General features: G+C 40.4%; 1 protein-coding gene across 7 annotated transcripts in view; it reads left to right on the forward strand.

The window, feature by feature from the left end:
• Positions 1-17,395, forward strand: part of MTCL3 (MTCL family member 3) — a 39,125-nt gene that overhangs the window by 14,177 nt on the left and 7,553 nt on the right. The window contains exons 5-8 of one of the 7 annotated variants that reach the window (XM_077353640.1): positions 4,302-4,373; positions 5,266-6,441; positions 8,885-9,053; positions 15,683-17,392. In XM_077353640.1, the coding sequence (XP_077209755.1) occupies positions 4,302-4,373; positions 5,266-6,441; positions 8,885-9,053; positions 15,683-15,705 (1,440 nt within the window). In that variant the 3' untranslated portion in view covers positions 15,706-17,392. The other 6 variants (XM_077299940.1, XM_077353631.1, XM_077299946.1 and 3 more) reach the window with 6 other exon arrangements.

A 17,395-nucleotide genomic window follows, 5' to 3' on the forward strand; every position in this document is an offset into this window, starting at 1 on the left:
AAAATAATTCTGTAGCATCTATTGGTAGGTTATCAGGAAAAAGGCTTAACAACATATATTTAGAACATAAAGGGAACTTGATTTTTAACATTTTTTCCATTAAACCATGATTTTTTAGGAAGAGTATTTTTATTACATTTTCATTTCCCACTGTCTAGACTGCCCAGTGTTGTTCAGGTTCTTCATCTTCTTTGGATATGTTTATACAGCATCAGCTTTTTTGCATATTTTTGGGTTGTTGGTTTACTACATTTAATTTGCTGCTGAGATAAAACATGTGCAGCATTTGCTGTACACAGTTGCTGCCAGAGAAATTCAGCTTTTCCTTTTATCTTCAAAATATGTTCTGCTTGCAAAGTCTTTTGACAAATTCACACTAATTTTCCCTACTGATATGCTTATTCTTTCTGGTTATCTCAGTATTTGAATTCCTTGAGCTTGAGAAACCCTTTGTTGAAATTCATGAATGGAACTGCGACCTGTTCTGAATTTGATAATGAGTACTAGCTTCAGCTTATACATGGCAGTTGTAGAGGAGCACAGTGATTATGTGTGTTCCCATGTCTGTTTCTATGTCATGTTTCTTTGGGCATTCAGTTATGAATTTTCTGTCTGGATTAGCAGCAGTGTACTGTATCTCAGCCTGGGCTTTAAAAGTAGAATACTTATGTTACAGTCCTAAGACCATCCCTCCCTTGAAAAAAGTGGATATGATTGCAGAGGATGCTGGTAGTGAAAGGGTTAATTTGACGTCACCTTTCATAGATATCAGATAGCATTGAATCATTGAAATTACCCAGAAATACATTTTAAATACATGTACACTGCATATACATATACAAAATATCACAACTGTGAGTAATTTAGCATGATATGCTCAGTCTGGTTCCATTGCTGTTTCCACTGGTGAAAGAAGATAAAAGCACCTAATTTAGTTCTTGGGGGGTTTCCTTTCGCCTCCAGTCCTAAATGAATCAGTTGCTAGATTGACATGTGACATGGAGGATGTGGTCACATTTCTTGGAGAAGTACCTCTTACCATGTTGATACCAACATATTCATCTTGGTTAGTGAAGTGTAGCTGAAGTGAGATGACCAGCTGAGTCCTACGATTAGCTAACATTTCATTAAGGATGGACATGTCTCCTTCAGAACAAGTGGGACCAATTGGGAAGTCCCTCCAGAAGAACTCAAATGGATAGACATAGCTGAGAAAGAGACCAGAAAAGTGTGATACTGATTATGCTCCTGGATCACTCAACAGAATTTAGTATCACCTACAATATTCTTGGCTTAGAGATCTGTTATATCTGTGGCTGCAGATGGTGGTCAAGGTGTCCAGTGTAGCTTGTTGCTCCTTTACCCAGCTTCTGTTTGCCACCCATGAACCTTCCTGCAGAAGCATGTTTTGGCTACATTATCCATGTTCTGATTGCATCCATATTTGATTAAGGCATTTGATTTGGAACTGCTTTGGAAAATGGTTTAGAAGTTAGGAAGCTTCAGCTGGTACAAAATACAGCAACATGGCTATGCATACTTAGCGACTGCTGTCATGTTATACCAGGACTTAAAAAAAAATCACTGGTTACCCATTTTATCCAAGCAAAATTCTAAGTAAACTTTAAAGCTCCAAATAGCCTGGTCCCAGAGTACTTAAGGAATTGCTTGCCTCCATGCTTACCTTCCTCCAAATTCGGAGGTCCATATATGAACAACCTTCTCACAGATCTTCACCCGGCACCTGGTCTTTCTAGCTTTGAACACCACACCAAGATTTGTTCATGCAAGCTGTGGGTTATTTGTGTGTTGTGTGCATGTATGTACACACTATGTTGTTTTCTGAATGCAGTTGTTGATTGGATATGTATATTGCCTTATAGTACATTAATACTTGTTATATTGACTCAGTTGTTAATGTTCCTGTATGGATTTTATATTCGATTCGATTCGATTCGATTCGATTAGAAGTCATTCCAGAAGCTTTTTGCTGAGGGACAGCATAGATACATTGGAAATAATGAACACATTGAGGTGTCAGTGATTAACATAGCTGCTAATTCTATACAAGATCTTCTTTGATACACATAAGATTCTTTTATGGTAGATTATAAACTTGCAATTCTAATTAAGGCTGAGAGAGCTCTGAGAGAACTGTGATTGGGCCAAGGTCGCCCAGCTGGCTGCATGTGGAGGAGTGGGGAATCAAACCCGATTCTCCAGATTAGAGGCTGCCGCTCTTAACCACTATACCATACTGTCTCTCTACATTGTTGGAAATATTTGCAACTATTGCTATCCCAAATGATAGTTTTCCTCACAGACTCATAGTAGTCGTTACAGATAGGCCAGAATCTGGAGAGAGAAAAGGAACAAACCAGACTGGTAGCCTGGAGACAATTCTTACTCGCCATAGTGTACCAGGAAATCTGCTGTTTACAGCTTGTATTTGTGTAAGTAAACAGACAATGAAAAGTTAAAATGTGTATCTTAAGTGCTGATGGAAAGTATCCACATCATTGTGAATAATAACTGTACTTTCTTACAAATGTAATTTGCCACAGCTTGTAGCAGAGCAGGATAGGTCCTGATAGTGGTTTGGTTCCAGTGATGTAAAAGTGGAAACAGTAATGGACTTAGTGCAGCTCCATTTGCACACAGTCATATATATGAGAGGGGTTTGGGTTGGGACCTCAATGGAGTATAATGCTATGGAGTCCACCCTGCAATGCAGCCATTTTCTCCAAGGGAACTGGTCTCCGTTGCCTGGAGATGAGTTGCAAAACTGGAGGATCCCTAACTCCCACCTAGGGACTGGCATTTCTATTCAGGTCAGATGTCACATCTTCTATGCATCTGCATCCCCAGATTTGCTTGGGCTTCCTTTTATGGAGTGATTTATTTATTAGTGACTGAACCAGTCTTTAGACATTTGCTTCCTCATCTTGGATCAGAATGAAATAATAAAGTTATCAGGTACAATATTCTGCCATTCAGTTGCTGTAATGTAAAAAGATTTAAAGCATGATTGATGGTGATGATCCTGGAAACCTAATTACTAGAAGCATATGATGGTAGAGATTTGACTAAACCTTTAATTTGAATCTATACCAGTAGTTTGGATGCATGTTAATATGATTTAGTTGAATTATTCTAACAATGACAGGACACTAAGGCCTCTTTCTGTTATGGGAATTCAAAGATAGGCTGCTAAGTCATTTGTGGCACTGGAAACTACTGGATATTTGGGGTGGGTAGAATTCCATGGCTCTAATTGTCCTTGTTCCATAGGTGATTGGCTTCCAATTGGAAGATGGAGGGTGTGAATGTTTTCAAGATTACTTGAAAGAGATTAGTTCTTCTCTACCTTCTCATGGACCAATCATTGTTCTGTTCTTAATGTCAGGATATTTTAAAGCAAGCTGGAAACACAGAGATCAAGAAGAAATCAAATGAAAGAATAGTTGGGCCTCACTGATGAAGCATTACTTTATTATATCAGTGATGAGGTATTATCACTAGAAGTATTATCTTAGTTCATATAATAGTATAGTGGTCCTTCTAAGTTGCTATGGTGGAAGATTCTGAATTTCAGAATTTGAGCAAGTTCAGTTTCACTTTTCTCTTTAGTCTGTCTGTTATTATCACCCAGTTCAGATCAAAGTTTCCCTCCAGTGTTCCATTTTGTGGATATAATAATGTTACCAGCTAGTGATATACACTCTATGGCCTTCTCTTCATGATATTTAACACGGGCAGTGAAGGTGACACTGAGCACAGAGGTATTCTTTGTAGACTAAATAAAACATAGTTTCCAGGAACCTGTGCTAAGCAGTGTTGTGAGCAGTGTGGAAATTGCTTCAAAAAACTTCAGGTAGGTAAAACAATCTTGTAAGAACTGGATTCCCAGGAAGATATGAAGAACTGAACCATGGATGCCCTAGGAAGTGTGAACTCAAGCAGCTTGACTGGATTTTTGCTTAGCAGCTACTGGCCTTATTTATTGACTCTGATGGAAAGTGTGCTGTAATATGCATTAGAAAGGGTTGGTACATACATTGCTGAATACTGCAATTTTCCAAAATTGTAAGATTGTTTGGCCTGTAGTCTCATGATGCATGTGTCTGATTGCAGTAGAAATTGGAAATAATAACATAATAACAATAATTAAATGTTCGTATCCATTTCAGTGTTATTTTTGCAGAGCAACAAGTATAAAATTGAATGTTCATGTGTAGTGAATGGATTTGGATCGTATACATATTTATAAAAAATATTTACACCTGTTCTTTCTTGCATAGCAGTCTATGAAAAGAAGAGGAAGTAAAGACTTACAGAAATCAGAAAAAAAGTCACAGCAGACACCTACAGAAGTAAGCTAAAAACAATTCTGACTAGCCCATGGTATATTATGTCCATTTTGAATATGAAATATGGAGTTCCATAAATGGGGATAGGTTGTGGTACTGGTTAAAGGATTCTCGTAGCAGATGTTAGAAAAGAGCTCAGTGCTTGAAACCTTGAGGGCTGTTACTAGTCATAATGAACAATATTGAGCTACCTGGACCAATAATTTGCCTCAATATAGGGCATCATTCCCTCATATGAGTGCAGCCTTTGCCATAATAATCCATATTGACTGTTTTTGGAGTACTTATGTGACCATAACTCACATCTCGAAATGTATGTCAATAAACGCAGAAGTGTGTTTAAGAAAATTCATAGTATGATGTATAATCACATGTATATGGTGATTAAATCTACAGAAGTTCATAGCAGTTTAACGTCTAATATTTAAAATCTGTATCTTTCTTCAGTGTTTATTGAAATGGTCAATTTTTAAACTGTTTCCATTATACTCCCTTGAGAACATGCTACAAGTGATGTTTATACCATTGTGATGCCCTTCCTCTTAATAATGAAAAGATTAACATGTTTCCAAATCCAGTATACTCTTCAGGATTGGCTGCAGCTTTCTGTTGAGCATGTACTTGACGGCATACCCAGATTTGTGATGGCATGTGAAATACCCTTTAGTGGATGAATCAGGATTTTGTTTTCATTATTTAATACTGTGGAAGAATAGTGTCCTGGGTTTACCGTAGATTGAATGACAGCCTGTGCTTTCTTTAGAACTGTTGCGTTCAGCACAACTAGGATTCTATACCATGGCTATCTTTTTGGTAGGTGTTGAAGTGCTATAGGTAGGCTTGTTTATATGTAAAGAAAAAACTGAATATGTGTCAATGTGTTTTTTTCCACGAGGAGGACAATGAAGATTTGAAATGCCAGTTGCAGTTTGTCAAAGAGGAGGCTGCCCTCATGAGGAAAAAGTTGGCTAAAATAGACAAGGAAAAGGACAGATTTGAGCATGACCTTCAAAAGTATAGATCACTTTATGGAGATCTAGACAGTCCCTTACCCAAAGGGGAAGCTGGAGGCCCACCTACCACAAGAGAAGCAGAACTTAAGCTTCGCCTGAGGTTAGTAGAAGAAGAAGCCAATATTCTGGGAAGGAAAATAGTGGAACTGGAAGTAGAAAACAGAGGGCTGAAAGCAGAGCTTGATGACTTAAGAGGAGATGATTTCTCAGGGACAGCCAATCCCCTCATGAGGGAACAGAGTGAATCTCTGTCAGAGTTACGACAGCATCTTCAGCTAGTCGAGGATGAAACGGAACTGCTAAGGAGAAACTTGGCTGATGTGGAAGAACAAAATAAGCGGATCACAACAGAGCTAAACAAATACAAGTACAAATCTGGGGCTCATGACAGTTCAAGGCATCATGATAGTGCCAAAACGGAAGCTCTGCAGGAAGAACTCAAAGCTGCTCGCATGCAGATCAATGAGCTCAGTGGAAAAGTCATGCAACTTCAGTATGAAAACAGAGTCCTGATGTCCAACATGCAGCGCTATGACCTAGCCTCTCACTTAGGGATCCGGGGCAGTCCCAGAGACAGTGATGCTGAAAGCGATGCAGGGAAAAAAGAAAGTGATGATGACTCCCGTCCCCCACATCGCAAACGAGAAGGGCCCATTGGTGGAGAAAGTGACTCAGAGGAAGTACGCAACATTCGTTGCCTGACCCCTACTAGATCGTTTTACCCAACCCCGTCAGGGTGGCAGAAAAGTTTCACAGACCGTCAACAAATGAAGGACATCCGCTGTGAAGCAGAGCGTCTTGGCAAGACGATAGACCGCCTGATTTCTGACACGAGCACTATAATTGCAGAGGCAAGAATTTATGTGGCCAATGGGGACCTGTTTGGACTTATGGATGATGAAGACGATGGGAGTCGGATACGGGAGCATGAACTTCTTTATCGGATAAATGCCCAGATGAAGGCATTTAGAAAAGAACTTCAGGCCTTTATTGACAGGCTAGAAGTTCCAAAGTCTTCAGATGATCGAAGTGCAGATGAACCATTGTCAGTGAGTCAGGTAGATTTTTACTTCATAAACCATATAGGTAAAAAGTTTCAGCCAAAGATATGGCTCAAATATTCAGTCATCTTTTCCTTCAAATTTTTATATTCTGCTAGCACATCTCTTAAGCAGAGTTACACCTTTTAAATCCACTTAAATCAATGGTTTTAGAAACGTGTTACTCTGCTTAGGATAGCAGTGTTACTTTTAAGTGTCCAGGATTGTGGCTTGCTACAGAAATCTGATATTGGCCTATTAAGACTATAGAAGCAGAGCACTTTTTAAATGCCATTTCAAAAAAACCCACCATGATCATCAGCAGGAATGATCTTGTGTGTTCTGGGGCAGCAGGGCAAAGTAAAAGGTGTTTGCATATGTGTCTTGTTTACACAATATTATCCCCTCAAAAATATGCTAAAGGGTCAAGGGAACTGGGCGTATGCAGGCATTCCTCACATCATGGTTTACATCAAATGCATGACAGTAGGATGAACATTCCAGCCACATCAACAGTGTTTCCAGCTAGCAACTGTGTGATCCACCCACAGTTACATTTTGGAATGTAGAGCTTTTTATATTGTTCTACCAGTGAATTGCATCTAATGCTTTTTAGCTCTTGCAAGCAGCATTATATGCTCATGTGGTTACCGATTAAGAATTAAATCATAGTGGCAATATTAAAACCATGACAGCATTTTATTATTAAATGTCGCAGTCATTTTAGGTGTATGGAAATGTAGTCAGTGCATATCTAGTAATGAACATTTGTCTCTGCTAAGATAAAATTAGTGTGCATTCGGCTATTTCAAGCTGAAAAAGTACCCCCAAAATACTTTATTGGTATTTTTGAGTATTAATTCAGCCTCAAGTATTTTGCTATTTTTCAGTTGTCCAAAATTGCCAAGTCTGAAAAATCCTGAAAATATTTGGGACCTTTTGGGACTGCCATATCTATAGTTGGTGTATTTAAATGGATATCAGTCCCTTTAAATTTTTTACTTATTTTTATTAATTTGATTTGTTTCCTGCCATTCCCAGACTAGCTGGCTCGTGTTGGGTTATAGAGTAAAACCCCCCACAATAAAACCCCAATTAAAATCCACCCTTACAGTCCCCTGACAGAGAAACAACTAAAACTCCCAGACTCTTCCCCTCACATTAACTCGACAGACCCTGATGTGTCTCATGTAGATGTTAATAGGGGTTAGCTTCATGGTCTGGCTATGCCAAGGAGGGGCCCACAGATCTTCTCTGCACCAGCCTCAACCAAGAGTGCCTTAAGGGTGAATTCTTAGCTCAGAGAAAGCATTGAAAGGGACTGTGAGTCCTTTAAATGCCTTCGGATTTCACTTGCACCACTGCTGCTACTTGCAAAAGGCATTTAAATTTTAAAGGAACCACATTATCTTTAAAGTTTAAATGCATTTTCCTGTATTGGAAACAATGGAGGATGGGAGCACCGACCTTGGGGGCCCATAGAATTGGATCCCTGCTCCAATCTTTTTAAAGCTGGGGGCATGTTGAGGTGAGGCCCAGCAGCTATGCCGCAAATTTGGTGGTTCTACCTGAAAAAAGCCCCCCCCCAGCCCAGATACCACCAGAATTATTCTCTATTATAGGTTGTGGGGACCATTGACTATAATGTTCCCCATAGCTATAAAGGTAAAGGTAAAGGTATCCCCTGTGCAAGCACCAAGTCATGTCTGACTCTTGGGGTGACGCCCTCTAGCGTTTTCATGGCAGACTCAATATGGGGTGGTTTGCCAGTGCCTTCCCCAGTCATTACCGTTTACCCTCCAGCAAGCTGAGTACTCATTTTACTGACCTCGGAAGGACAGAAGGCTGAATCAACCATGAGCCGGCTGCTGGGATCGAACTCCCAGCCTCATGGGCAGAGCTTTCTGACTGCATGCCTGCTGACTTACCACTCTGCGCCACAAGAGGCATGGGCTATAATGGAGCTGAAAAAAATTCAGCATTCTTGAACGTTTATGGAATCTGAATATCATACTGGTATTGGGATTCAGATATATACTTTTTTTTCTGGTTCAGTATACCTGAACTTGAAAAATACATTTTTTAAAACATGCTCCCTAGCCAAAATATATAATGTCAAAAAACTTAACTTCTTTGAGACCCTATTTCCTCGATGCCAGTGGGACCTGACAGACAGAATTTTTGCTGGACCAGAACATAGATTGCTGATTTTTCTTGAAATGATACATTTGCTGTGTCATTAATAGAGCTTTATCTTGTCTTTGTATTTACCTTCCCAGATGTTCCAGCCTATCATTTTACTTATTCTCATCCTTGTATTATTTTCCTCCCTTTCTTACACAACAATATTTAAGCTTGTCTTCCTTTTCACACTGTTCTTTGTGCTGTAGATTTTTTTCATCATTTGTACCATTCATTGTAGTATTGTTTTCAGTTTGCTTTATTTTGTCCATCCTCCAAGATAAGAAGTACCAGAGCTATAGTTTCTGTAGTAATCACTGCTGTAAAAACACTGAAGACTACTTGTTTGCAAGAAGGAGAACCTGATGTTACATGCCAAATACAGAAAAAAGCAAGCAAAACCCTTCTCCATTTAAATGAATCCAAATTGTGCTCACTAAGAATGCCAGGTAAGTTGGAAAAAAACAGATCTTTCTTTTTTCTTATAAGATATTTTTAAAATAATTTTTTGGCATAAAATATAGTTGAAAATCTTGTCCCAGTGTCTGTTTTTACTACTGGAGGCAAAAACAAGAACAGGGGGAAATTTTAATGTATCTCTTCAAAAGAATTTCTTAAGTCAGAACATGTACTTGTATTACAAAAAACATATTGTGGTATGTGTTATACATACGCATCTTTATTTATAAAGATATAGATATTTTATTTGTATGATTATGGGCTCAACGGAGAAACACTAATTACAAGTTATGCAGAAATGACGGTTTGTTAGTAGTGGACATGAAACTGGCTTGATGTTCCTTCTCCTCATATGATTGGAGGGCAATTGAACTCGTCTGCTTTTCATTACTGTTAACTGTATAGTTGTCAACTCTCATCTGTGAAATTCCTGGAGATTTCGGGAGTGGAAACTGGGCATGGCACTGTTTGGGCATAGACTGCAGTATAATACCATAGAGTCCATCTTTGATTTTCTACAGTGAATTTCTTTTGTCTGGAAAACTGTTGCAATTATGAGAGATCTCCAGCCACCACCTGGAGACAGGCAACCCTAGTTAATTGTGATGGTCACATTCAGATTCCTGGGCTAAATATTTTTTCTCAGGAACTAGGGTTATATTCCAGGGTTAAACCATTGTTTAGAAAGCTTCCACTATGGTTTCTGGGGATGAAGTACCTCCAACCAGTGGATTTAAGGGAGTAACAATTGTACTGCAGGTTGCTCAAATGCCTGTATTGGACTTCTGAACATGAGGTGCACAGGAAGGGAAGTACGTGATTATGGCAACAAACTGAGATGGTGTCTGTCATGAACAAACAGATCACAGAATCACAGAACCATAGAGTTGGAAGGGGCCATACAGGCCATCTAGTCCAACCCCCTGCTTAATGCATCCTAAAGCATCCAAGAAAAAGTGTATATCCAACCTTTGCTTGAAGACTGCCAGTGAGGGGGAGCTCACCACCTCCTTAGGCAGCCTATTCCACTGCTGAACTACTCTGAGTGTGAAATTTTTTTTCCTGATATCTAGCTTATATCGCTGTACTTGTAGTTTAAAACCATTACTGTGTGTCCTTTCCTCTGCAGCCAACAGAAACAGCATCCTGCCCTCCTCCAAGTGACAACCTTTCAAATACTTAAAGAGGGCTATCATGTCCCCTCTCACCGTCCTTTTCTTCAGGCTGAACATTCCCAAGTCCCTCAACCTTTCTTCAGAGTGCTTGGTCCCATGGTCCCAGATAATCCACGTCACTCTCCTCTGTACCCCAAGATCTCATTCACACACAGTGTTACCTAGAAGCGTATCCCCCATCCAGTAGGCATGCTTTTCATTTTTCTGACCCAGATACAGAATTTTACACTTATGTTCATTAAATTGCATCTTGTTCTCATTTGCCCATTTTCCCATTGTGTTCAGATCTCGTTGAACTCTGTCTCTATCTTCTGGAGTATTTGCCAGTCTTCCCAATTTGGTGTCATCTGCAAACTTGATGAGTAGTCCCTCCACCCCCTCATCTAGATCATTAATAAAAAGTACCGGACCGAGCACCAAGCCCTGAGGTATCCCACTACTCACCTCCCTCCAGTCTGATGAAACACAATTAACAACAACTCTTTGAGTGCGGTTCTCTAACCAATTCCCTATCCACTTAACTATCTGAAAATCCAGATTGCAGTCCTTCAATTTATCCATCAGAACATCATGGGGAACCTTATCAAAAGCTTTACTAAAATCCAAGTAAACGACATCAACCGAATTTCCACGATCCAGCAAACCTGTCACTTGGTCAAAAAAGGAAACCAGGTTGGTCTGACAGGACCTGTTGGAGACAAATCCATATCTGCTCCATTATCTTCTCCACAACAGAAGTTAGACTCACTGGCCTGTAGTTTTCTGGGTCATCCTTCCTTCCATTTTTGAAGATCGGAATAACGTTTGCTCTCTTCCAGTCCTCTGGGACATCTCCAGTCCTTAAAGAGGTCCCAAAGATGATGGACAAGGGTTCTGCAAATTCTCTGGAAAGTTCTTTGAGCACTCTCAGGTGCATTTCATCTGGCCCAGTGGATTTGAACTCATCCAGTGCAGCTAAATGCTCGACAACCTCTCTGTCCACGTCAACCTGCCACCCAGACACTATCCCTTGGCTACTGCCATCTCTAGGTAAAGGTAAAGGTATCCCCTGTGCAAGCACCGAGTCATGTCTGACCCTTGGGGTGACGCCCTCTAGCGTTTTCATGGCAGACTCAATACAGGGTGGTTTGCCAGTGCCTTCCCCAGTCATTACCATTTACCCCCCAGCAAGCTGGGTACTCGTTTTACCGACCTCGGAAGGATGGAAGGCTGAGTCAACCTTGAGCCGGCTGCTGGGATCGAACTCCCAACCTCATGGGCAGACAGCTCCAGACAGCATATCGCTGCCTTACCACTCTGCACCACAAGAGGCTCACTGCCATCTCTAGATGTGCCTAAATCCTTTGACCTGTGGGAAAATACAGATGTAAAATAGGCGCTAAGCCTTTCTGCTTTCTCTGCATCCTCCATTAGAGTTTGTCCATCTGCACCCAACAGTGGTCTATTGCCTCCTTTTCGTTTGCTCCTCACATAACTGAAATTTTTTTCTTGTTACAATGGGCTTCCCTGGCCAAGCTTTGGCCTTTCTGATGATTGATCTACAGTGCCTAGTAACCTGGAGGTACTCTTATTTAGAGCTCTGTCCTTCCCTCCATTTACCTCCATTTCCCTTTTCTTTCTTAGTTCTTCTTGAACTAAGATTTGTTGCCATGTCCAAATGCCACCCAAGTGAAGTTGGTCCAGATCAAGGAAGGTGTACAAAGAATCTCTCTGGAGATTGCCTAATTTCAGATAAGTGATAAGCAGAGAAAGCTTCTAATATCATTTTAGAGTTGTGAATGTATAGGCCCCTAATATGGAAACAGTTCTCTGGTGTGTTGGCTCTGTTTCAATGAACAGGAGTTTAGGGTGTGATAAAATCAGAATAATGTTTGATAGTGGCCTGTCTCCAAAATGCTATGAATATTAGTATAGCTGTTGTCTGTATTGACCACAGCTGGAATGAGATGGAAAACTATGCAAGAATTTTCCTCCTGCTTGAGGCCATCATAGATCAGATAGGACTATATGCTTCACTTTCTGTGTTCCTTAAGTCTTGCCTGTCTCTAGCTATTCTTTATTCTGCCTGGAAAGGCTGTAGCAATTCCTGAAACTAGGGGAAAAGTAGAACAAATGAATGGCACATCTGGAGATCAGTTTTGAACAATTTATGCATGCCTTTCAAAGTAGTCACATAAATAGTTTTTTAAACTTTGTATGTCTCTATGTGAAGCATATACTACTTGTGACTCACCACGCCATAGGCAGACTCCCACCCATGTGTTATGGCCAGGCAGGTGCCTGACTACACCCTTAGTTTCACAATCTGAGACAGGCAGGGGACTCAGAAGGCTTATATCATGATATTGGGCTGTGTTTGGCTTGGTGACTTAAAAGATATGCAGGCCTGTTCCATAGTGAGTAATGTCAGAAGTATCCAATTCTATCCAGCCTGCAAGCTTGGTAAGTTTTTGTGTGGATGAAGCCAAGACTCTGGGAAGGGATCCCAGATACTTCATTTTCAGTGATGAAAATGTATGGGACAGATCCACTCGCAGAAAGAACAGGATATGTGTTGTCAGGTAACATATAAATAGGGACCTTCTGTTCAAATATGCAAGGTCTGTTTTCCATACTATACCTCATCAGATGAATTCAGAACTTCAGAAGCAGGCATATTAGAGATTAGGCATTATCTATAGTGTATTTCTTTCAAAATGCATAATTGATTCCTCTTGAAATTCATAATCTTCTTGGTGTTCCATATCCCTTTTCTAACCATCTTGAGGGGATATATTATTAATATATGGTATTCCATTCACAAACAAACTTGTTTTTTTGTATTGCAAATTAGTGAAAGTAACTGTTTGTGAGCAACCCTTCATTGTCTTTGCTTTTAATAACTGCCCAACAGTACATTTTGGTAAGGAGGTAGGAACTTCTGTTGTCTTCAGACATTCACCTAATCTAGAACCCATGGGCTCCACTCTGAATTGCAGTGCTTTTGTCTTGGCATATTTTTCTAAAAGCGCAACTGGAAAAGGCCACCGCTAATAGTGTTGTTGAAGGCTGCACATTCTGTTGATTAGGTCTTCTTGTACAAATTACCTGCCATGGTGTGGAAGAATGTTCTTTGATTAGGAGATATCATGGCTTCCTGCCAAGAACCCAAAGTTTAACAACTAATCCCCCCCCGCCACACACACACACACACACACACACACACACACACACACACAATATAATACTTTTTTTTTTTAGTTGCTTAGCTTCTGGGTTCCTGGCTTGATTTTCAGGTTGGTTCCCCCTACCCTTTGTTTTTCTCTGATCTCATGGCTGCCTTTCAAAAGATGAAAAAAGTTTTAAGAATTTGGTCAAGGTGAAAAACTGCTTCCCTTATGAAGCTGGACTCTTTCTGAGGATGGTTATTCTGAGCACACATTTATGACATTTTCCCCTTGAAGAAATTCCAGTGTAAATCTCATGGGACTACTGCAGTAGTTGATCAAAATAAATGTAAAGTCTTAGCTAGGAGCAGCTGTGGTGATTAATTTCTAATGAGGTCATATAAAGGTTGCACAGTGGTAGAAGTAAACAAAAAACCCTCTTTTCATTTCTGGAGTAACTGAGGAGAGTGACAAGCTTTCAATGAGTTCTATCATAGGGCCAAGACTTGTCAGGATCAGAAATAAGTTCAATATATGTTTGCACCCCATCCTGTACATATTTAATTAAAGTCAGTCTTTTGTATTAAATTGGACTTCCAGCCAGTGTGTTGGGGATGGCAGCTCTAAAAGGCATTCCCATTTCACAGTTCTATATTGTTGATTTCATGTGCTTAGTATCCTTTGTACAGTCGATTTGTGCATGTTATTACCAATTGAACCCAAGCTTGCAGACCATCTTTAACATTGTATGAAAGATGGAATTTCAGCAAGTTCAAGTTTTCTCTCCTTTCCCCACTGCCTACAGGATAAGCGACAATTTCTAAAATTATACTTCCCACACAAGCCTTAAAGATAGAGGAGCCTTGCCCTTTGCATCTGGTTGCTCTGTTGCAGACACCTGAGGTTGTGGCGCAGTAATACGGCTGGATGAACAGGATAATGTTATCTTTTTCCTGATTGTGTCCATTCAGTTCTCACTGTTACATCAGCATAGTTTTGTTGTTTGAGAGGAGGGAGGGAGTCTGTTGAATCACGTATCCCTCAGCAGGTTTTCTGCATATCACCCCTGCCTCCATTTTGAATGTTATTAGTGATGTTGGATGCTCCAGATAGACCCAGGTATCTTCTAAAATCCATTACTAGCTCTATTGCTAAAAAGGCTCTCTGCCTGAAAAGTAATCTTGCACTTGGTGTTAAGCCCGATTCCCCCAGTTTATGGACACCAACATCTATTAGGAGATCCTTTTTCAAGAATGACTCAGAAACATACCTACACTCTAGGGTATTTACTAGACTTTTATCTATTAATTATTTAGATTTATAATCTGCCCTCTTGGGCCCGTCATCTCAGAGTGGCATACAACATTATAAATTAACCAGTAAAAACACATAAATAAATTAAAATTGCTAAAAAGCCAGCTTTGATCCCTGCAGAGTCCCCAAAACAGAGATCCCACTCGGTCAGGGAGGCCCATATGGTATTTTGATCTCCCAGGCATACTGGCCTCATCAGTATGTCTGGCAGAAAAGCTCTTAAAGACCCTGCAAAACTGTATTAGCTCATTCAGGGCCCTGATGTTCTCTAGGAGCTCATTGTACCAGGAAGGTAACTGGATCAGCTGGACAAGAGAGTCTATAAAGATGGAGAGAGAACAACTCCCTGTGGAACTCCACATTGGAGTGGGCAGAGCTGCAATTGGTTTTTCCTGATTGCTACCCTATAAGGTATATAGAATAATGAACATTTTAAAGATCTGTATCTTCACCACTATTTGCTGAGGATGGGACTTTTTGTGCCTTAGACAACCATATTGTGGTAAGAGGGAACTAGATCAGTTTATCAGCCCTCGGAGCCTGACGGACCCCATTGGTTTCCTGATGGTAGTGGAGAATTCTCCTCTTGACATGCCCAGTGGTTCTATTGAATCTATTGTCACTCTTGGGAATATGGCAACTACCAAGCTTGTTGATACAAATAATCTTATTAATCTAAGATCTGGAGCCAAATTGGCTTCTTATTGTTCCAGAAAGTTTATTGTGATGAAGTTCACAGGATTATGAGCACAGCACAAATGGAGGAAAACTTAAAACAAATATGACACACAACTTAGAACATCTGAAGACCTTCTCAGTGATAGCAAAGAGGAATCACATTTCCATCACTTATCGTCTGCATGTGCTTTTTACTGTCTAGTGGAATTTTACAAGTTTGAAAGTAATCTTTGAGTTACTTTTGAGTTACAATAACTCATATTGACCACCTCAAGCCCTTGATAGTCTATCATGATTTTTTTGCAGATAAAATTGCTCACATCCATTAGATACAAACTCAATGTTGGATACAATGGAAATATAGGATGTTCCCAGTGCACTGCCTAATCAAGGTCTTTTGGATGAATTACAGTTATTGCTACCTGGAGGTGCTGACTTGATGCTTGGAGAATGCAGCCCACTGCATGCATGCCTGATCCTTACCCTTCTTGGCTTTACATTTAGCCAGAGGAGAGTCACGAGTTGGGTTCAGGAGTGATGAATGCTTCCTTGACAGAAGTAGTTCTCACAGATTTAAGGAAGTGATTGTGAGGCCACTTCTGAAGATATCAGCCTGAATCATGAACAAACTGTCTCCAAAGACTGAAGGGAAATCTTCAAGCAAGAGGTGAATACAGCTTCAGGTGCTACTGGATGATACTGACAATCTGGGCCTGTTTCCATTGGGATTTTGTTTTAGGACAGAAACTATTCTAGTCACACTGATGGATAATCTGTATCAGGGGGTGCATTTTTTTATTCTCTTGGATCTTAGTGGGTTTTAATACCATCAAGACTAGTATTATTTCTGGATGATTTGACAGTGGAGATCAATCCTGGATTCTGTCTGCAGTCACAGTTTCTTTCCATTCTCATTCCTGCCAAATTCTGATCGATCTGAACCCAGGTCTTACAACAGATCTGCAATATTCCTTTTTTCTGACTCAAAATAGCTTTCGCTCATACGTCAGTCTCTTCTCTCCTCCCTGCTTAAAGGGGGGGAGGTGTGTGCCAGCACCTGTAGGCACCTTTTAGCTAAATGCAGGGGGGAGGAAGGGAGGTTGTGTCAAGCTCCAGCCAGCTGTTAATTGGTCTGTTGATTGTTTTTTGGCAGAAGCAGGGTTTTCAATTCCAGGCTTTGCATTTTGCACTTTAGTGCTTCTTGTAGAAAGTTAAGGGGAGGCTTAACAATGCTTTCTTTAAAAATGATTGTAAGTGTGGGGGAGGGGAAGTCTTTACTGATGAGCACACTGTTTTCTGGTGTTTTTTCCAGATGTCTCCTCTGAAATTTAAGAAATAAATTGCCAAGCTTGGAAGGAGAGAGCAAACCATTTCTCCCCTCTCTGTCCCCTGTGAAGTACATGTGTGCTGATCTTTAACTGTTTCTTGTATGAGTACTTTTCGCAGTACTTAAAGAGCTCAGATAGATTTTAGGCAGCACCAGAAAGCAAAGGGACTGCTGCTGGGAGCCAACCAATAAGCAGAGACTTCAGCACAATATATGTGCTGGAGGCATGGAGAAGGGGGGAAAGAAGCTCCAAAGGCATCTGTATTTGAAAGAGAATGCTGTGGGCTTGCAGTTCCTTGTTGAAGCAGGAAAAATCCACTCTTGGATATGCTGAAGAATAAGTAGTGTGACTGCAGAGTCATACTACAGCTGTGCAGATGGGGGGGGCGAGCAGCATCAGAGTGGAAATCAGGGGCAGGCGGTGCAGATGGCTTTTTTAAACTGAGCCCAACAGAGCTATAAAAGCTCAGTGCAGATAAGCCCCTACTTCTCAGGCAATTTCCTGAAAGTAGTGCTATAGCAGTATACTTCAGCTCCATGGTTTTAATGCCTGATCTCTCCCTCCCTCTGCACATTATTTAATGTGTAAATGAAACCACTGCATGAAGTTATCTAGAATTCTGAAGTGAGGAGTCATCATGCTGATAATATTCATTTGTATTATACCTTTCTATCTTTGTTGGGTGAATCAT

The sequence above is a fragment of the Paroedura picta genome, chromosome 1, assembly GCF_049243985.1.
Source record: "Paroedura picta isolate Pp20150507F chromosome 1, Ppicta_v3.0, whole genome shotgun sequence".
Taxonomy (NCBI): Eukaryota; Metazoa; Chordata; class Lepidosauria; order Squamata; family Gekkonidae; genus Paroedura; species Paroedura picta.